Below are 23428 nucleotides of genomic sequence, written 5' to 3' on the forward strand. Positions count from 1 at the left end.
AAACCGCACCCAAGGTCTTTAAAGTCATGATATAGCTGATATAATTGTTGTTTCCTAACCTGATATGTTTTTCCCAAAATGTTTTGTTCTGTAAATTAACATTTTTAAGTATCAAATTTGAAACAAACCGTCGTTCCAGCAGTGGAGTCGTGACCTCGCTATAAATGAATTGCATTCCAAACCGTATCAAGGTCATTTCATGGTCAGTTCGCGGTTAGTCGGAAATCTGAATTTCAACGCTATTGTGGCGAATTTGATTTATAGTTTACCCTAAATAACTTCAATGAAGATGCTCGGCGTATATTATTATAGTGCATGCATAACATATTAGTCATAGATTATCAGTGTTTAGAACGACATTATAAATGCTATTTCTGATTGATTTAATAAGAATAATTCCACAAACTTGACCAATATATTTAAAATGATCGCTATGATTGCCGATACTTCTAATTATCAAAGGAATGCCCGGAAAACCATTAAAACGGGTCTTTTCAAAGAACGCGCGTAAAAATATAACCAACTAACTTCCACCTACACAATCCAAATACAACGCCGTATATCTGTTAAAATATACTTCTTGTTAAGATCTGAGTCTACATAGCGACCAGCATGTCGGTATTCACACGTGCATAAGATACACGCACGTACAGTTTTTCGAAACCATAAGCATTGTGTACCGTGCAGCATGTCAGAATTTATGCGTACCACGTCGCACACCGTTGATTCTATAACGACCACTCAGCCTCCCTACACACATATAATTTGTATCGCGTGTGAAAAGCGTCTGTGAGTATGGCATGGCGAGCGAAGACATTTCTTCTCATGTGTGCCTTGTTTTCTCTCGGATTTCTTGTGCTTCAGGGATATGTGCGCATTGACGTCGGAAGATTCTCGAACGGTAATTTAAAGCACTACACAAATCTCAAATTATCAATTATTGAATCAGGTTGGGAGAAACTTTGAAAGTTTGTATTATACATTATAACTTGTGTTTCTTGACCATATATTATTCGAGTATTAGTATGTTTTATATGTGTGTAAAGATGACGTAATTTGCTAGGTGTTCGTAAAACAATGGCAGATTGTGTACAAATGTGAGCACAATATAATAATCTCTTCGAAAGCACGAATGACGGGTGGAGGAGGATTGAGGGTTGGTTTGTCTTTGTCTAGTTTAACAATCTGCAAAGCTAGCTTTTTCTTCTTCAAAGCCAATTGTACTTTAAACATTTCAACATTTGACAGTCAAAGGCATTTTTTAAATCCGGAAAAGCATGTTAATTATTGTATAATGAGATCATCTTGAAAAATACAAAGTTAACAAGTATACGTGCACCAGAAAGGGGCTTACGTAGTAATGATCAAGAGGAGTGAATTTACTACGGTAGTTCTGCGCTGTATTTTTGTCTTCATTTCATGTTATCAAATCCTGTACTTACTCTTAAAAAAGCAACACAAAATAGGGTTAACTCAATCAATTAACAAAAAAATCCTATTTATTCGTTTTAAATGCATATTCACAATTCACAAATATTTCGACATTTTTCGTTTCGTTTCGTCAATTTACGATTTTCCAGCATCTTATAATAAGTATCTATTATAACAAACAGCCTTTTACGCCCCTTTTTTCAGTTTAATAATTCTCAATCAATATTTTGTAACTAAACAATACAATCAATAGATCTCTACGTGCTTGTCTTTGAGGCATTTAACTTGAATAAACTTATATTCACCATCCCTTTTTGTTTTTACGGGATTACTAAAACTCATTTAATATTGAGGAGTGTCGGGATAAATCAATATAAATTAAAATAACATCGAATCAAAGAATTTATCATTTACTTTAATAGAATAGGATTGCTTGTTAAAACATAAGTAGTGTTATTAATCCGGTCAAAAAAGCTCACTATAGACATGCCAGTTTAAAATGTAGAAAAGGCTTTGTTTCAATATTTTGTGTTTCATGGTTTTTCATACAAATGCTATTATTTTGATAATTTATTTTATTTTCATTTTGTATTACCTTTAAAGGAACCTTTTCACAGATTTTGGCATTTTTTAACTTATTCATTAAATGCTTTATATTGATAAATGTAAACATTGGATCGTAAAAGCTCCAGTAAAAAATCAAGAATAAAATTAAAAAAAGGAAAAGAACATTGCCCGGAGCAGGTTTCGAACCAGTGACCCCTGGAGTCCTGCCAGAGTCCTGAAGTAAAAACGCTTTAGCCTACTGAGCTATTTCGCCGAGAACGCATGCTGGACGTATTTTATACCTTATATAAGCAATCTTCGTAGTTTCACAAAATTTAACGACAAAAACAGAACTCTCCAAATTATTCAATCGTTTCGCGTTGCAACGCTTTATAATTTTTAGGTTTTAAAATCGTCAAAAGATGCATATAATGGCTATATTAGACCATGGTAAATGTTCAGTATTACTGTTTCCTCACAAATATCATAACTAAAACGAAAATGTGCCAATCTGAAACAACTTTTTTCAATTTTGTCAATTTACCAAAGCGTGAAAAGATCCCTTTAAAGGCTGTTTATGTCCTTACAAATACATGTGGTATGACTTATATACGAATTCTGTAGGTGACGTGTTAATTATCAATACTATTCGAATTTAGCTTAAGTAAAGATGAGGGGAGGGAATTCCTAAAAACTAAATACAAAATTACAAAATATTGGCATGAATATCATCTTAAATGACCTTTAAGCATCTTGCCAGGTGACCATCCGTTTCCTGGAGAAAACAGGTTTCCTTTACGTGAAACACATTGTCAGATAAGAATGGAATATTGTGAGACCTTCCAATATGAATATGTCGAAACGCATTCTTGTTACTTGTGCACTTTTAAAGGTTCTTTTAAGATATGTTTTGTCAGATATTTCTGTCTGAACAAGTTCGCTCAAGAGCGTTGAATATCGCTAGTCAATTCTGCGAACTCTCAAGAAGCCGTAAATGTTCAAATGCTAGTTTCCTGCAGCTCGAATGGAAGAAAGGTTCCCATGAAAGATCTTAAAGCAACACGAGTTCTTTAAAGAGGATTAATCGACCATTGACATTTTGAAGTATCTTAGCTTTAACTAAGTCTATCTGGTGACATGACCGTAATAAATGAAAATACTGACAGAGTGAACAAGTACATTATAGCAGTAAATACTAGATGTACTCGCTGTACTTAAACAATGTCTCGATATAGTATGTTATGGTAGATATACACTTGTCCACATTTTGTGTTGATTGTAAACACTTTTTTAATGTAAACGCATGACCGATGCGCATTGAACAGCGCATGAACATGCGCATTGAACACCGCATAGATTGCGCATTGGATACCGCATAGATTGCGCATTGGACACCGCATGAAAATTGTGAATTGGATACCACATAGATTGCTCATTGGACACCGCGTGAAAAATGTGCATTGGACACCGCATAGATTTCGCATTGGACACCGCGTGAAAAATGTGCATTGCGCACCGCATGGAAAATACCTATTCGACTCTTTATGTCCAAAATGTTTGAACACACGTGGGTGCACAGTTAGTGTTGATCAGTCTGCAAAGTTAAAAGTATCTCTTGTGACTACAATTCTTTTAATCACAGTCTTGAAGTTCGAATGTGTGCTACTTTATTTGTTATTAAACTGAATTACATATTTATGCATTGCTGACACATTTCATCAAATGGAAAACTATTTGGAATACTTTTGAATAATTATCATAACTATTACAAAGCCTTTCCTGTGGTTATAAACGGGGGCCAATCAATCACTAGACCATGGCCGTTTATTTGTTTAGGTAAAATACAGGCTATGTTGGTACGCATATTGTTCCAATCTTATTGACAAAGATAGTGATACAATCATGCAGGAAGCTCTCCGAGTTAAACACGTAGAGTCCGGTGAATGATGAAAATATTCAAATTGCAAAATGATTTTTTAAACAATATTTTACAGCTCGAGATAAAAATGCTAACAATATGTCGTTTTTCATTTGACGTTTAACTTGACGTTAAGCAACGAGCATTACTTTCCTCATTACTAATTATGACTGACTAAGACTTTCGACTATTATCTATGAATATGCTTTTATTTGCCATTTATTTAGCAATATTTATTATAAGTCCCGCGAGTGGAGTCATAAGATAAATGTGAAGATAACGAAAATATTCATTTTTTAATGTAAAAAAAGTCGTTGCGATCATACATTGCAATACAAAGGCGCGTGTGTAGAATGTGTGTATGCGAATTTTACTGTTTTAGCTTTAAAGGGGCCTTTTCACGGTTGGGTAAATTGACAATTGTTTCAGATTCGCAAATTTTCGTTGTAGTTATGATATTTGTGAGGAAACAGTAATACTGAATATTCACCATGCTCTAAAATAACCCGTATATGCATCTTTTGACGATTTAAAAACCCGAAAATTATAAAGCGTTGCAACGCGAAACGAATTAATAATTTGGAGAGTTCTGTTGTTGTCGTTATATTCTGTGAAACTACTACATCTAGCATTGTATCCGGTAGGATGGCCGAGTTGTCTAAGTGGTAGACTTTTTACTCCATGACTCCAGTGGTCAGTGGTTCGAGCCCTGCTGAGGGTTACCTTATTTTATAAATTTTATTCTTGTTTTATTTTTACCTGGAGTTTTTTTATACCTAATGTTTAAATTTATCAATATAAAGCATTTTATGACAAACTTCAAAACATGCTAAAATCTGTGAAAAGGCCCCTTTAAATGAATCTATACCGATACTATTAAAAAAGCTATGGAAGCTTTAATCTCTCTTCCACTCAGTTGTTGTTCCTGTTGTTCTCAGGGTGCAGGGTCAACGAAGTTCTCAGGGGTTTACACACGGAATGGTCAGAATGAAGACACGCCGTTTAAGAACTGTATTTTGGCAAATATCTCAAGTTATTAAAATATTTTTGCAAAAATCTTAAGTGCATAAAAGACATTTTTTTCATGCAGTTTGTGCCGATATCTTAAGATTTAAGAATACATTAATAGATAAGCTTGCAATCGGTGCCAAAATTTCACAATACGTGCAGCATAACCGTGTACATTAATTCATTACACATCGATTTTTCGGCCAAGAACACAGACTTATTGAATAAAGTAATTTCGATGTGTTTCACATTGCAATAAGCCGCATAAAAAATCCCTTTATTGCACTTGTTAAAATTATTCAGAACATTTGTTTTAAAAAGTTATTTGAAAAAAAAAATCACCACTTACCGGTGTGTTTACATCCATTAACATCCATTTGTGAAGCCCATAAAGTCACGTGATCATGCACCCTGGGACTGTATTGTTCTAAATTTGGGAAATTTAAAAAGCTAGTAACATTGACATATAGCATCTTAAAATCTGCAAAGAAATACTGGGTGTTCGTCCTCAAATCTTTCAGTGCAGCTGCATTTGGTGAACGGCGAAGATACCCAAAAAATTAGTAAAATTGTATTGAATTATTGATCTTAAATCGGTTATGTATATTCTTTTTATAGAACATAATACATTTTGTATTATATTTTTATTCAACGCTTGATGATTTTCTTTAAAGCACTTTACTATTTATTTAAAGATTTACTATGTTATTGCGTTATGTTTTCTTTAAACCTTGAATTCTGTGAAAATATTCGTTCTATTATAAAGCATAGATAGATGATCAGTATGTCCAACAATAGTTTGAAAGATTAAAAGGTTAGCTTAAGTAATAGTTTCCATAGCTAAGAAAAAGAGAGAGTTGGATTTAATAAACTGCTCGACATGGTCGTAAATGAAAACTATGAAACTTAAATTCCTACACACAAATAAGTAATCGCTCCTCGTTGGCCAAGTGTACTTGAAAGATCATCATTTTAGAAAACACAGGAAGACAACTATTAAAAGTATTTAGTAGGAGTGCATTATGTCAATCAACAATTTACTATAATGTGTATCGTCACGAAGTGCTATTATAACAAGTAAACGTAATTACTTATGTTACTTACCTACGTACACAGCTAAATTTTTAAAAGCCTAACAACCGCACAATACAGTTGTAAAGGGGCGAGTGGGCTATACCTGTTACAGGTTGTGTCGCCTCTTCTTCCGTTGTCGTCGCCTGACGTTTAATTTTTAAGTCCGGAGCATATATTAAAACATTTATATCAACTGACCCTTTATAGGAAGTTGGATCATATGTAAACGGTGTGAACCCCCCCCACCCCCCTAAAAAAAACACAACAAAAACCAACAACAACAGCAACATAACTATTGCTCATCTACTTTGGAGTTGACATTTGTTATTTTATTGCTAGAGCGATTTTTTTTTATAGCAAATCAGATGTTACTGGAGTGTTGTGCCGTGCTTAGAAGTCATAACTTGATATTGCTGCCTTTTTGTCGGATTTATTGCTTTTTGTTGGTCTTTGTATTTAAGGTTTTACAAATTACATATAAAAGACTGACAGAGGTATCAACGTGAAACTTCATAGTTTAGAAGATATGTGTCTCGTTCTGATAAAACTGGGCATAATGCATGTGCGTAAAGTGTCGTCCCATGGACGACACTTTCCGCTTCCGGCTAAACTTGATTTTCTGTAAGTAGGGACTACCTTGAGGCTCAAAATACCATAAAAGCGGAAAGTGTCATCCCTGTGGGACGACACTTTTCGCACAAGAAGTATGCCCAGTTTTCTTAGAACGCGACTCATATGATTGGGCTATTGTGCAATACTCTAGAACTATAACTCTTACTACCCTATTTCTACAGTAAATGCCGTTGATATATATTTTTTGAAATATTTTATCCGACATATTCCAAAAGCTAGGAACATCGAAATATATATCTAAACTCGAAAGTTTGCATCGAGATCATTTTTATGCAGGTGTTTTCTGGGTAGTGTTTTGAGCTACATTCATAACGATATCTATGTTAAGGTAGTGCGACTTACTGACTACATTCATAACGATATCTATGTTAAGGTAGTGCGACTTACTGACTACATTCATAACGATATCTATGTTAAAGTAGTGCGACTTACTGACTACATTCATAACGATATCTATGTTAAGGTAGTGCGACTTACTGACTACATTCATAACGATATCTATGTTGAGGTAGTGCGACTTACTGACTACATTCATAACGATATCTATGTTGAGGTAGTGCGACTTACTGACTACATTCATAACGATATCTATGTTGAGGTAGTGCGACTTACTGACTACATTCATAACGATATCTATGTTGAGGTAGTGCGACTTACTGACTACATTCATAACGATATCTATGTTAAGGTAGTGCGACTTACTGACTACATTCATAACAATATCTATGTTGAGGTAGTGCGACTTACTGACTACATTCATAACGATATCTATGTTGAGGTAGTGCGACTTACTGACTACATTCATAACGATATCTATGTTGAGGTAGTGCGACTTACTGACTACATTCATAACGATATCTATGTTGAGGAAGTGCGACTTACTGACTACATTCATAACGATATCTATGTTGAGGTAGTGCGACTTACTGACTACATTCATAACGATATCTATGTTAAGGTAGTGCGACTTACTGACTACATTCATAACGATATCTATGTTAAGGTAGTGCGACTTACTGACTACATTCATAACGATATCTATGTTGAGGTAGTGCGACTTACTGACTACATTCATAACGATATCTATGTTGAGGTAGTGCGACTTACTGACTACATTCATAACGATATTTATGTTGAGGTAGTGCGACTTACTGACTACATTCATAACGATATCTATGTTGAGGTAGTGCGACTTACTGACTACATTCATAACGATATCTATGTTAAGGTAGTGCGACTTACTGACTTACTATTTCACGAAAAGTAAAGACTAACAAACAAAGACCTAAGTTCTAAAGTTCTATCTTGCCATTTCTAACATTGTTGAAGCATCAATTGTTTCAGCGCGTTTAAAACGTGATGGGATAATTGCTTTCTCGTGCATTATGGCATGTATTTTAGCAATTAGTTTCGCGACATCGATCACAGGGAATAAGATTGTGAAACGACACGGAGGGCTTTAAAAAGTATGCAGTTTTTCTGGTCTCTGTTGGGTTTTGAAGGAATGGAAAAAACACAACCTAAAACAACAACAACTATTCAAAAGAAACAATAAACAAGCAAATAAAACGCAACTTAAAGAAATGAAAAGGATAATCTTCACATCCCGGATATATGGGACTTAATAAGTTCACTTAGTCGAGAACAAGAACGAGGCTGGCGATATTTTAACTGCTTCCTTCTTTAACTTTTATATTGTATGATGTTTTAACGGGCTTCATTCCTTATATTCCTTTCAGGTCGGGTCGCTTTCTTAAAAGCCGCCCAGTTTCGAGTACCCAAACGAAAATCCGGAAATGACAACATGATTGCGCATGCGCGCCTTAGACGTCCCATGTCCGATTTCTTCCCGAATGATGGAGCGGAGCTTTACGAGTCTTCGACGTCCAGCCCATCGCTAGGGATGATGCAACACATACACGACGAAAGAATTCGGTATAAGTTTCATTATAAAAATGTGATACCGTTTATGGTTTTCAGTGGAAGGCTTGATTGCATTGATGCTGACTGTACATGTATGACTATTCAACATTAGATAAAATAATGATTGCACTTTGACGCTTTATAAGTTCACTAAAGTGATACATGTTCAAACATGATGTATAAAGGCTATTCAAGACTATTTCCACCGAAAAATTATGCTTTCAGGAAGTTAAAGAGCGCATGCGCGTCCTCAGCCGAACTGCGCATAACGGAAGTGAAAAAGGCAAACCTGACTGAGCTGTACTACTCCCGCGCCCACAACTTTGCGTACTGCAAAGTTCCAAAATCTGGGAGCACGTTCTGGATGAACGTATTTATGGTAATGCAAGAGTTTTAATTAATGAAAGGGGCAAATCTACATAATTAATTTATTATTACATTATTGAAAAAGAATGCATATGCACGCTTTCTAGTTATGTTATACGGATTAAATCGTGAAGGAAAATAAAGCCATTCAAAATCTTTGTTTCGATGCATGCATAGTCTCGCAGACATTTCTCTATGAAATTTACTAAAAAATTCGGTTATCGGTAATGCGAGAAATCCTATGCAAGCGCGAGATACATGAACATGGAACGTGATACATAAAGTAAATGTATTCGAGTTATTTTGTTTTGATTTACTTAAGAATTGTATGCATTATTTTTCTTTAAAACCCTATATCAAATATGTTAAGCTTCAATAAAGAATAAGGAACAGTTCCTTATTCCTGATTCGAATAAGGAATACGAAAGTAGGAAAAAGGAACCAACTTACTCTCCATCACGGATTTAACGTTTTTGTTTGTTATTGTGTAACATTCATATTTTATCTGATCTTATAATTGACATCTATTCAATTTAAATACAGACAGTGTTTCAAATGATTTGCAGTATCGACCAGGAATATATTAAATAGGATTCAATTCTCATGAGATTATGAAAAGCATATCCAATAAGATGAGAAGTTTTTAATAATATCAACGATGGCTATGCATTTTTTACAACTTTCATGAGGTTGAAACAACTGCTGTCATAACCCAGCCGTCCAAATCAGGGGGGGGGGGGGGAGGCCATGCGTATACGGGAGCTTACCGCGTTTTAGTGAGAAAGTTGGAACAAAACTTCCAAGATTATGAAGAAATGCCACCAGTTCATTCAGAGCCGTGCATGACGGCAACACTATTTATACTAATAGTTCGGTATTGGTCAAGCTTCCTCCGAGACAATAAATAATATCAATTTAAAAAATGGATGATAACTATTGGAAAAACAAATAATGATCTTGTTAAACCGTCGTATACCACCGTGAGGTCTTCCACGCACCATCGTCATGTATTTATAGGCATTTTCAGACCGAATCCTTGGCTGTGGTTAATGAATATTGAACAACTTTTTCATTTAAGAAGGATCGTTTAATCTTATCATGCTGAATTTCCTTTAAGTCGCCATGGTCTAGTCATACATTTGGGGGAAGTTTTCTAACTTATTCCTGCATTATATAGATTATTGATTCCGAATGTTCTACATGCATGAACAATGTCATGGATACAAAAACATACTTCAGCATTCCGTTGAAATTCATTGATATTTACCGGTAACAAAAGTCGTCGAAGTGATCCGAAATCTTATCAATATTGAAAAAGCCAATATTTTTTTCGGGAACCTGAGTTAGATAGGAATTCGACAGAGAATTGTTAAAATACATTTACACAGTGCAAATATTTAGAATACATTGATTTGTTGTTGTTAGTGTGAGTTCGTTGTTGGCTATTGCGTGCTGCAACCAGCTCGAAAGTAACGTGTGTTCACCGGACTGTGACCCATACTGATTTTGAAAGAAATTTAATAAACTGACAGTGATAATCATTGAAAAATATTTATAAAAAATCGTTAACAGGTTTATTATTTTTTGTGTGCACTCTTACACCATCGAGGAATATTTCAATCAAAAACTTTAAACTAGAATTAATAGAAATACTGTAAAAATCTTAAAGGGGCCTTTTCACGTTTGGTAAATTGACAAAATAAAAAAAATTGTTTCCAATTCGCAAATTTTCGTGATATTTGTGAGGAAACAGTTATACTGAACATTTACCATGCTCTTAAATATCCATTATGTGCATCTTTTGACGATTTAAAAACCTGAAAATTAAAAAGCGTTGCAACGCGAAACGATTGAATATTTTGGAGAGTTCTGTTGTTGTCGTTATATTTTGTGATACTACGAGGATTGCTTATATAAAGAATGAAATACACCACTCATGGTATGAGCACGGATGGCCGAGTGGTCTAAGCGATAGACTTTTTCTCCAGGGGTCATTGGTTTGAACCCCGTTGAGTGTTACTTTAAATTTTATTCTTGTTTTTTTTAGCTCACCTGAGCACAACGTGCTCATGGTGAACTTATGTGATCGCCATTTGTCCGTCGTCCGTCGTCCGTCTTACGGTGTCAACATTTTGAGTTGTGACCACTCCAGAGGCCACATTTATTGACCGATCTTCATGAAACTTGGTCAGAACATTTGTCCCATTGATACCTCGACTGAGTTCGAAACTGGGTCATGCTGGGTCAAAAACTATGTCACTAGGTCAATTTTATGGCTATAGAGAAACATTGTTAACACTCTAGAAGTAACAATTTTTGCCCAATCATCATGAAACTTAGTCAAAACATTGGTTTTATTGATATCTCGGACGAATTCGAAAATGGTCCAGATCGGTGAAAAAACATGGCCGCCAGGGGGCGGGGAAATTTTCTTTATATGTATATAGTGAAAACATGTGGACACTCTTGAAGTCACATTTTTGGTCCAATCTTCATGAAATTGGTCAGAACATGTGTTTTCTGGATATAACGGTTGAGTTCAAAAATGGTTTGGATCGGTAAAAAAAACATGGCCGGCAGGGGGAAGGGGCCATTTTCCTTATATTTATATAGTAAATAAAGCTTGTGAACACTCTAAAAGTCACATTTTTTGCCTAATCATCATTTTTTTTCTAAACATCGATTTTATAGATATCTCGAAGGAGTTCAAAAATGGTCATGATGGATGGAAAAACATGGCCGACAGAGGGTGGAGCAGTTTTTTCTATATGTATATAGTGAAAACATGTGAACAGTCTAGTTCGGATAAGCCATAATGTTAAAGAAAGATAACCTGTACATACTTACTAATAGTTAACTCCCTTGTATAAACCTGGTACTTCCTTCATAAAATGGTGTGTACATAAAGAGGGTAGTTTGCATGCAATTTAATAAACCTATTGTTTCTATGTCATAAAATAACTGTACACGTACTAATGCACTGTAGAGCCTTATCTTTGATCTTTACTGATAAGCCGAATTAACCTACTGTGTTTTGGTGCATTGATTGAACATCTTCTAAGATCAATTGGATTGGGAAAATCAATAATCTCAGCAGACTACTGTGCTATGAAACTGTTTCCTCGGCAACATTGACTCCAGTAAAATGCACTGGCTTACCTGTACATATTTAGTGCTGTAGATAATGACCATCCATAAAGGAGACATAATGCTGATCATTTTGATGCATCTTTTTCACTATAGGATGTCATTATTTTACATTTACATGTGTATATACTTTGTTTGTGTACATACTGTAATTCATTTCTTTCTGAGTAGTGTTTAGATGATGTTTAATGTTTCAACTGCCAGTAACTAAATAATGATACAAGTCTGTCCTCTGATAACCAATATATGTCATGTTTATACTCAAAATGAAGATTTTTTTAGAGGAACATGAATATGCTATTTGTTGTTTTGTATTATTTTGACTCTTATTTTTATACATGAATTTTAGTTAATTGTCATGTTTCCTTTGTCTAAGCTGAGGAGTCACAGAGGGAGGGGCTGAAATGCCTTGTCTTAGATTCTTATCTGTCAATCAAACTCTCAACACTCATCTTAGACTATACAAAAGCCAATAAAATTGAGATAAGCCCAGAAAAGATGTATTGAAGTTTATTATTGGATGTTGACTATTGGCCAATGCCCTTATAGCCTGAATTTTTAATGCTTAAAGAATCTGCGTCACTGGTAATTAATTAATATTTTGGACATTGAAGATAGTTTTTAGAAATGGACATTTTGGAAATTTACCAACATGTAAGATAGTTTTATTAAAGAACAGAGATGAAGATGATTCCATTTTTTATTAGTTTGATGATTCGCAACTGATCATTGAACTTAGTAATTTTTGGAACAGTTTCAATTGGGACAGTTTCTATGTGTACTTCAACTATTGGGAACAAAGCTTTCTTACATTAACCTGCGCAAAGAACAGGTCATTTATTTTTATCTCAGGTGAGCGACTTTGGGTCTTTCAGGCCCTCTTGATTTTTATTACTGGAGCTTTTTTTTTAGATCCAATGTTTTTAATTTACCACATAAAGCATTTAATGACAAACTTCAATACATGCCAAAATCTGTGAAAATGCCCCTTTAAATTAAAACGACCAGATGCTCATTTTGACGATTTTTAAGTCGGTTCTCACACACGATCTAGGAAACAACCACATGATGTATAACCTAGACCACATTGAATGACAGGTTATTCATGTGAGATCAGCATGCGCAATACGATTAAACGATTTACCAAAATGCCTCAACGAGGATGTATAGAAGTTCTCACGGTGACGGGTGACGGTCGAACATTGTTTTATATATGAAATGTATTTTAGAAGAAAAGATTGCATGATAATTTTGCACATACTGTAAACATTAACTGTCAATTTTGCTCTTGCAGCTTTGTTTCTGAGTGAAATTGAAATCAACGTATTTTGTGTTTTAAGTGTGTTGCATTTTTTATGCCCCCTTCGAAGAAGAGGGGGTATATTGCTTTGCACATGTCGGTCGGTCGGTCTGTCGGTCTGTCGGTCCGTCCACCAGGTGGTTTCCGGATGATAACTCAAGAACGCTTGGGCCTAGGATCATGAAGCTTAATAGGAACATTGATCATGATTTGCAGATGACCCCTATTGATTTTGAGGTCACTAGGTCAAAGGTCAAGGTCTCGGTGACCCGAAATAGTAAAATGGTTTCCTGATGATAACTGTAGAGCGCTTAGGCCTAGGATCATGAAACTTGATAGGTAGATTGATCATGACTTGCAGATGAACCCTATTGATTTTCAGGTCACTAGGTCAAAGGTCAAGGTCACAGTGATCCGAAATAGTAAAATGGCTTCCGGATGATAACTCAAGAACGCTTAGGCCTAGGATCATGAAACTTGATAGGTAGATTGATCATGACTCGCAGATGACCCCTATTGATTTTCAGGTTACTAGGTCAAAGGTCAAGGTCACAGTGACCCGAAATAGTAAAATAGTTTCCGGATGATAACTCAAGAATGCTTATGCCTAGGATCATGAAACTTCGTAGGTAGATTGATAATGGCTGGCAGATGACCCATATTGATTTTCAGGTCACTAGATCAAAGGTCAAGGTCACGGTGACCCGAAATAGTAAAATGGTTTCCGGATAATAACTCGAGATCGCTGATGCCTAGGATAATAAAACTTCATAGGTACAATGATCATGACTCGCAGATGACCCCTATTGATTTTCAGGTCACTAGGTCAAAGGTCAAGGTCACGGTGACCCGAAATAGTTAAATGTTTTCCGGATAATAACTCAAGAACGCTTATGCCTAAAATCATGAAACTTGATAGGTAGATTGATCATGACTCGCAGTTGCCCCCTATTGATTTTCAGGTCACTATATCAAAGGTCAAGGTCACGGTGACCTGAAATAGTAAAATGGTTTCCGGATGATAACTCATGAACGCTTATGGCTACGATCATGAAACTTCATAGGTACATTGATCATGACTCGCAGATGACCCCTATTGATTTTGAGGTCACTAGGTCAAAGGTCAAGGTCATATAGTAAAATGGTTTCCGGATGATGACTCAAGAACGCTTATGCCTAGGATCAAGGAACTTCATAGGTGCACTGATCATGACTCGCAGATGACCCCAATCGATTTTGAGGTCACTAGGTCAAAGGTCAAGTTCACGGTGACCCATAATAGTAAAATGGTTTCCGGATGATAACTGAAGAACGCTTATTCCTAGGGTCATGAAACTTGATAGGTACATTGATCATGACTGGCAGATGACCCCTATTGATTTTTAGGTCACTAGGTCAAAGGTCAAGGTCACAGAGACAAAAAACATATTCACACAATGGCTGTCACTGCAACGGAGAGCCCATATTGGGGGCATGCATGTTTTACAAACACACAGCCCTTGTTTTCAAAGTGCTAATAAAACAACTGTTAAAAGATAATCAAATACAAAGTAATGTGGTATGATGCTAACTGATATTAAATTATGAAATAAGTACAATTAAAATCATGCCAGCTTTCTGGAAGTATGAGCATCGAGCATTCCAAAAGCTCTTGCGACGCTCTAGGCTTATACTTGGATCTTTTTTAATTAAATGAATTAACATAAAGTTGCTTACATGTAGCTTTTTAAAAATATATTAGTGCTATGCACTAGATTGATGCGTATAACGATATAGTTACACATTTCTAATATATATATTTATTCGTCAAGCGGATTGATATTTGTTTGTAAAATAGACGCTGAGAATATCAGTTATAAATAGTGTAAAAGGTTGAAACTTGGTATGGTTATTTTCTAGTTGTTGACAAGAGGCGAAAACATCACAAACTCCCTATCACGCATGTCGAGAATGGAAATCCATGACACAACGCGCTCCCTCCGGGTAAACCCGGTAACAATCCTTCAAGAAAATATACCAACTGTGGTAGTGGCACGGAATCCGTACGCTCGTCTTTTCTCCGCGTACATTGACAAGGTCTACCTGCCCCTTTTCTGGGAACAGTTTTCGTCAATGAATGGGACGAAGACCCTCCCCTGGATAAACAAGACGGCGACGAGGGAGTTTCTACGACACATGCCGGGGCCCATCGCCGGGCGCCTTCTGCGCTACAAGGACCAACTAATTGCGCAAGGGCTTATTGTACACAGGAATGTCACTGTTCGAATCCAGCCTGTTTGCGCTAACAATGCAACGTTTGGAGACTTTCTGACATTTATTGTAAACTTGGTGAAGCTAAACGTACCACTCGAGACTCATTGGGCGCCGATATCGCATTTGTGCCGCCCGTGCAGAATGAACACATTCAAGGTCGTTAAACAGGAATCATTCGCAGCGGATGTAGAATATACTCTCAACTCAGTTGGTCTAAATATTTCCAACTATGAATGGCTGAGATCTTCTTTAAACGAGAAATTGGTAGAAAACACGGTTCCTGGCATTGTAGCCGTAGTCGACAGTCGTTTGAAACTGAATCATATCAAGATTTGCATTAACGATTCAGAAACGGCGAAACGCCTCTGGAAGACATTTCAAATTCAAGGCTTTATTAGTGATAAATCTGAAGTCCCTAAGAGGTTTAACGAAGTGGATTTTGTTTTCAACGCAACGGATGTGACCAACGACGTATTAGACGCCGTAAGAACGCTACCGCTATCGACGACAGAAAGTCAGCGACAACGACGTCGATATCTCGTAAACGCATTCAAAGAAGTAAGCGAAAGGACTCTGGAAGCCATATTGAACATTTATCGATTGGACTTCAACCTCTTTGGCTACCCAACTAAACCGCCGACGTGAATCTGCTCATTTAATGCCAATCATTTTTATCATCGTACACTAAGTCATTAAAAGTAGGATTTGACCCTTGTGTAAAAACCATGAATTTTCTGCCAAATGTTAGTTTTCTTTTACTTTGTTCTACTATACACAATTTTCGGATCAATGAGCGTGATTCGCCATAGCTGAATAATCGAGGCTGGTACAAAGGTTTGTAGCAAAATACTAGCGTAACGTTCTATTTTATTGTATACATTACTATGATAAGGAATTCATGTTCGAAACCACTGTGCACGTAGGAAGTACACGTAAGGATTAAAAATGCCACATGTAAGAGAATATAGCTTCATCTTCTATCTTACATAATAGTCGTACATTTCCATTTATACATAGAACAACATAAACGCTGTATAACTACTCATTATCAACGCCAAAATATCAGATTTTATTACAGCGTTTTACAATGTTATTTTTATTGTAATTTAAAAAATAATATTTCGAAATGAATTTAATTCTTTTTCAAGGAAAAAAAACAACAGGCGTGTGTCCGGTAACTGTTCCAACAATTCATAATCAAGAGCTCATGGTTATTTTTAAGCTCATCGGAACTGCTTATCATAATTTATTTATCGATACACAGCGACACGTACATCGACCATTATGTTACTATTATCATGTGCAGACTTTATTTATTATGGTTTATAATAAATCGAATGAATCAATTACAAATTTGCCGTGTTTCAATATAACCGACTACAAAAGTTTATTAGTTAGTTTGATGTGTTACCGGTATACGGCATTTAACCCATTTACGCCTAGTGCACTCTCCCATCCTTCTAAATTGGATCAATTTATTTCCAAAATTAGGGATGTCTAGTATATTTATTTCTATATTTAGAATATTTCTTACAGAAATTCCATTAAGCAAACAGAGCAGACCCTGATGAGACGCCGCATCATGCGGCGTCTCATCTGGGTCTACGCTGCTTGCCAATGCCTTTTTTCTAGACGCTAGGCATAAATGGGTCAAGTTATATCACGGTCAGTGAACCGACTCACACTTTTTTCATGATAAGCTTGTTTACACGTACAAGTGCAAATACTAATGCCTTCAACTGACTTGTAGCCTCGTTCATTAAGGGGTAAGCGACACTTGCCATAGACATGATTGTATGACCAATTCTCTTTACAAGTTATGTGACCGGGCGTGAGATCATACTCGAGAACTTTCGGCGTCAAGTCTACCAACTGAGCTAGCCAACCCGCTCGGACGAATAGCAGGTAGATGTACGAGTATGTAAGAGGTGCGCTTGTAAGGATGATGATGATAATAATGATGAAAGAGACGCAAATAATTAGGCTGATGATCATATTGATGATGACTACGAATATGACGACCATAACACATACATACCACCACCAACATCGCCGCCGCTGCCTCCACCACCATCAACACAACCAACACCACCACTGCTAGTACTACTTGTTCTACTAATAATAATGATAATACGCCTACTACTACTACCAGCAAAAAAGCGTCAAACAAAAACATTAACACGTTGCATTAGATACAACGCGGTGTATTTTTACAAAATAAATTATAATTATATCCGCAAGTGTACACGGTGAGTGAAGAACATCATGTATGACAACACAAGTTAACAATGTTTCACAACTGACCATCAAAGGGCTTTTTATTTTTTCAACTTCCTCACTAAAATAAATGTTCACTTGAAACGAGTGAAACATTATAAGCGTGTCGGAATTAAATATTAATTGCGCCGCTGTATGTACTGCGAGCCTCATAACGCATGTACAGGCGCTTTAACACGGTATGAATCGCGGCATAAAACTATAAAAGCGCCACATAACGTTGGCTTCCTCAGTCATCTTTACGTCAGCTTATTGACCGTTCCGTTGATCGGCATATCCATCTAAGGTAAGTGGGAAACATTTGCCATTGTTGATGTTTACATATTAATACATAGTACATTTGTAATATTGCTACTCCCAATTGATTAAAACGTGAATACCATTAGTTCCTTTTGGAATTCGCAACTGTGGTTTGCCTAGATAACAATAAATAGTAAGAACAAGTCATTAGAATAGTATATCATCATAATGTTTGTTTAGCTAATCTTATACGAAATGCGATGAGTATTTGTCTGTATCAGTGTTGAAAAGGTTGCGATGAAATACGCCAAAATAATTTGATGTATTGAAGCGTCTAGGTCAATATAACGACACCAGATATTGAAAGCAAATAATTTAACGCGGAGGTTAAAGTGCTCAATTTCTGTTTAGGGAACCAACATCTTTAACAACAACCATGATGATGAAAGTAGCAGCGTGTGTTGCCAGCGTCCTGGTCGCAGTATCCGGACTCAATAACGGCAAGTGTATTTTGCATTATTTTGCATAAAATATTCTACGTATACCTTTTTAAACGATCATTAAGGTCAATTATCAAAATATTTGTCGTAAATGAAATCTATAAGGTAACCAAAACATCGGTGTCATAAATGTACAAGGAAATAATAAGTTAACATCGGTGAAATGCTCGTGGACATGATACTCATTTCGACTTGACGTCAGTAATATGGTTACCTAGTAGTGATAAAACTATAGTTGCTTACAAAACAACCCTCGTTATCATTTTCTTGATGGTTTTGTTTTTATAAAAAAAAAATCAACATTAATAACATCGTGGAGGTAAATAACACAATCGTAGTTATTACTTATCTTATGAACAACTAACACGTTATACATTAACATATTCATGTTTTTTATTACACAGCTATACAATTTGGAAATGCATTCATTTATTTGGTATTTCGGTTATTATGTTACGACCTTAAATCATAAGTTAAAAGGGTGCTAAACATTCTTGCAAAGCAGTTATAAAACAGACGTTGGTTGTAGCATATTTTGTGATGAATATTGTACAAAAAAAGAATAACACATGTATTTTAAACCGTTATCTTTTTGCGAAAATAGACAGAATATTGTTTAAAGTTAACATATGAAATGATCGCATGTGCCGTGCGGATTATAGCTAAACTAAATATGAAACGAATTGTGCAACGGGGAACCAATGTCAGGAGAACTACCCTTGATAAGCATAACATGTTTCGATGAACTTATGGATTGAATTTCTCACAGATAATATCCTTCTCGATCCAGAATCGATGCTATTTAAGATTGATATTGTGCGCATAAATGCGTTAAGCATGGTAACTGGAAGTTATGGTCTTCGTTCAGTTTAAAAAACCCTATGCTCATAACGAGCAATAAAAAAACCCTTAACGTGTTCACCCTTCGTATGTTGGGCTATTGAAAGGCTTGTTTCCAAAACTAAATTGCCCCATGAAACGTACAAGCTTTATGGCCTAAACAGTTGAGGAAGTTTTATTTGTAAACGACGAGTAAGATTATATTATAGATCAATTTTCTTTTGATTTACAATTATGTATGTTTATACAACAGCAAAACGTTAATGAATTTATTAAATGTTACTGTTCTTAAAATAAATATATTGTGCATCAACAGGAATGAACATGAATAACGGAGGGAATGGTATGACCAACAGTTTTAACGGCATGAACAACGGGGGTAACGGCATGAGCAACGGATGGAATGGCATGAACAACGGGGGTAACGGCATGAGCAACGGGTGGAATGGCATGAACAACGGGGGTAACGGCATGAGCAACGGGTTGAATGGCATGAACAACTGGGGTAACGGCATGAACAACGGGTGGAATGGCATGAACAACGGGGGTAACGGCATGAGCAACGGGTGGTATGGCATGAACAACGGTTTGAACGGCATGAACGGCAGATTCAATATGATGAACATCAACAGGTTCAATGGAATGAACAATGGAGGCCTTGGGATGATCTCTGGTTAGTCGATACTGTCTTGATAGGTATACAATTATAAATAATATAGCTTAGATATGGAATATATACGGAATATTACGCTAGTCAATTGTTCCAAGAGTTTGTATCACTCGAGTGGCTTGTGTGATGACGTATCACACGAGAGGCGGATATTCCTTTTATTATATACAACAACTAACGAAAACAGTTAACAATTGTATTTTCTACTTAAACAAAGCTGACAAAACAATGGCTAAAACGGTACGCCATAGTTTATTTCAGACGCGTATGAATACAGTTTATGTAAATTAACGTGTAAACATTCGAACCGGGAAAACACAGGTTTCCGACACGCTTACCCTAAATGCCATCGTTAATCCAATGTTTATAACAATTAAGTTAACAACTTTAAATTTTAATCCGATGTTTAGAACGAAAAACGTTGAAACGATATGCACTTCCACTTCTATCTTCCATGTCTTTATCGAAACTTAGTTTAAACCACACTATTGTATTGTATTCCTATCGAAATATACATTTATGCATGATAAACAAACACGCCATAAAACGTTTTGAATTCGTTCTATGTTTTTAACAAATAGTTTACTGTTAAAAAACACAAAGTCCGACATGTCCTTAAATTCCAGAGTTTAGATAAAACCATTGTGTTTCGTCACAAAAATGAGGTCACACGATGTACTACGTGTTATATTTAGTAATATGAAATATTTATATTTTCGGTGCGCGTAATGTGACGTCATTAAATGGGTCGAAGTAGTCCGGCTAGTATGGTAATACAGAATTGGAAACAGCGAGTAGCGTAATACGGGATTTTTTATTTCAACGATTGATACATCCTGTATTTTGTCAAAAGCATTTAACAGGTATATAATAAAACACAGTTACCATCATGCGATTAAGTATTCTTGAATAATCCGCATTAAACGTTCCAAACATCCATATTAACTATCCCTCACCTCCTATGGCATATTTAAAGATGCTGCAAAAATAACAAGTCTATCTGTAACATGCTACAAAAATAACAAGTTTATCTGTAACGTCTGATGTCAGTAGCGCGCATGCTCTGGGCGATGCGAGCGGCAGGTGGCGTATGACGCCAATAGACGTACATACAATGCACCGCAGAGCGGATTATCCAGAATAAGTCAATTTGGTAATCACGACGATAGGGGCGACGATTTGCTGCTGCTTCTGCTGCTGCTGTACAAATAAAGTCGAGTCTCAACATATTTCTAACGTTGTACATCGAATCATGAAGTCCGATATAAGATATGTATCATATAAATTAACGAAAAGGTTAAACACTGTACCTTTGCCGAACATTGCAACCGATAACCGTTTATCCCGTACGAGCAGACATGCAGTATCCCATGGATCCCTTAAGGGGCTTTTATATTCTAGGCACTATAATTTATTTGAATAACAATATTTGATACATTAGAGATAATACTAATTTTATTTTGGAACTTTTTAGCCGTGAAATATTTGCAATAAAATAGTAACAATTCTTTATCGCTGAGAAAATTGAAATTTGCCTTCATTTGAAACATTTTGGCAGTCATGATCTCGTTTGTGTTGTGCGTGTTGCCTTGTATAGAGTATTAATCCATCATTCTTAATGTAATGGTGGACTGTCAATGTGATAATGTTTTCATATGTACACATAAATGGAGTTGTCTGCAGACCTAACATTAATATTTCAATCATGTTTTTCGTGTTTGTTCTTTTTCAGGAGGCACCCGTTACGGCAAGTAGAGGCCAAGTGAGTTTAACTTAATCGTCACAACGTTCGGCACGATTGTCATCCACATTTTCTACACTCCGTCATGGCATGTTCTTCAATCATGAATTATTTCACCGTTTTATATAGTATCATTGTGGGTTATTATCCGTGAAATAAATCTCATTTAACTTCATATTGCATTCATTATGAAATGTCATTACTGAAATCTACTCGAGTTTATCTAAATATGTCAGGTTTTATAAAAATTGCGATTGAGAAAGTTTACGAACCTATCAAAACATATTATTTGATTTGAACAATATTTTAACATCAATAACTTTATTTCTCTAGTAAAACAAACATGTATTATAAGTGAACATGGGGATGTCTAAAAAGGCAATTACTTAAAACAAAGAGATTATTGCTAACAATTTATTGTTTGAGTCAACCAGAACAGAACCTCATTGGATAATTGAACAAAAATGTTACTTTTCAAATATTGGTATTAAACGCACAGATGAGTATGCAAGTAGTTATTAAACATTGAAGATAATGGTATTATACCAATCATCAGCTACGAGGAAGGTTATATTGGTAAATTCAAGTCGAATGATACTTGCCACAGGTATAACTGCGTCGATGAGAATCCTTATGCAGACATATGATCCATATGATGACATCATTGATTAGGTATACCATAATTTCCATGTTTCATACTCCCAGTTTATTCGTATGACATGTCTAGTACAGAATTACAAGAGATATATATTAGTGATTTTTAATTGAACAAGTCCCTTTAATCCGCGCGTTTCTGGATGATGTTACCCGACAAAGACAGGGCATGACGGCTATCGACAGGGCTTGACGGCTATCGACAGGGCTTGACGTCTATCGACAGGGATTGACGGCTATCGACAGAACTTGACGGCTATCGACAGGGCTTGACGGCTATAGATAGAGCTTGCCGGCTATCGACAGGGCTTGGCGGCTATCGGCAATACTTGGCGGGTATCGACAGGGCTTGCCGGTAATCGACAGGGCTTGACGGCTATCGACAGGGCTTTACGGCTATCGACATAGAGCTATATTGCAGGCCCCACGAACATATTTCGGAATTAAAGCTAATATGGGACAAAAAGCTAAACTTGGCGTATAGTGTGCCTTCTTTATCTGTGTTTGATACAAAAAAGTAATCCTAGCTTAATCATGGGCGAATACGAGAAAAGATTTATGATGCACCTCCATTTGTTCTCATTAGTTTACTCAACGCAGCTCAGTTATTGCTCGAACCTTTAGACAATTATGCTGAAAATATACAGGTTGAAATCTATGTTTAATTAATTAAAACACCGTTGCTTAGGCTTGATGTACATCGTTGCTGGGGGCAAAATGTAAGCGCATAAAAATTTAGACGTAATACAGGTATTTGGATGAGCATTTCTATATATATGAGAATATGAGTCGCGTTCTGAGAAAACTGGGCATAATGTATGTGCGTAAAGAGTCGTCCCAGATTACACTGTGCAGTCCGCACAGGCTAATCAGGGACGACACTTTCAGCCTTAATTGGATTTTTGCT

The 23428-nt window shown here is 36.1% G+C and overlaps 2 protein-coding genes across 2 annotated transcripts in view; both read left to right on the forward strand.

Moving 5' to 3' along the window:
* LOC127847113 (N66 matrix protein-like) overlaps positions 1-22042 on the forward strand; it is a 147310-nt gene extending 125268 nt beyond the window's left edge. Inside the window, exons 2-4 of the mRNA XM_052378761.1 lie at positions 18528-18616; positions 19773-20129; positions 21859-22042. Of these exons, the coding sequence (XP_052234721.1) occupies positions 18553-18616; positions 19773-20129; positions 21859-21881 (444 nt within the window). The 5' untranslated portion in view covers positions 18528-18552 and the 3' untranslated portion in view covers positions 21882-22042. The remainder of the gene's footprint in view (positions 1-18527; positions 18617-19772; positions 20130-21858) is intronic.
* Positions 749-16952, forward strand: LOC127847054 (uncharacterized). The gene is made up of 4 exons (XM_052378601.1): positions 749-901; positions 8350-8545; positions 8759-8912; positions 15246-16952. The coding sequence occupies exons 1-4, from the start codon at positions 796-798 to the stop codon at positions 16242-16244; spliced, it is 1455 nt and encodes a 484-aa protein (XP_052234561.1). The 5' UTR covers positions 749-795; the 3' UTR covers positions 16245-16952.
* Positions 22043-23428: the final 1386 nt, after the last annotated feature.

The sequence above is a fragment of the Dreissena polymorpha genome, chromosome 1, assembly GCF_020536995.1.
Source record: "Dreissena polymorpha isolate Duluth1 chromosome 1, UMN_Dpol_1.0, whole genome shotgun sequence".
Classification (NCBI taxonomy): domain Eukaryota; kingdom Metazoa; phylum Mollusca; class Bivalvia; order Myida; family Dreissenidae; genus Dreissena; species Dreissena polymorpha.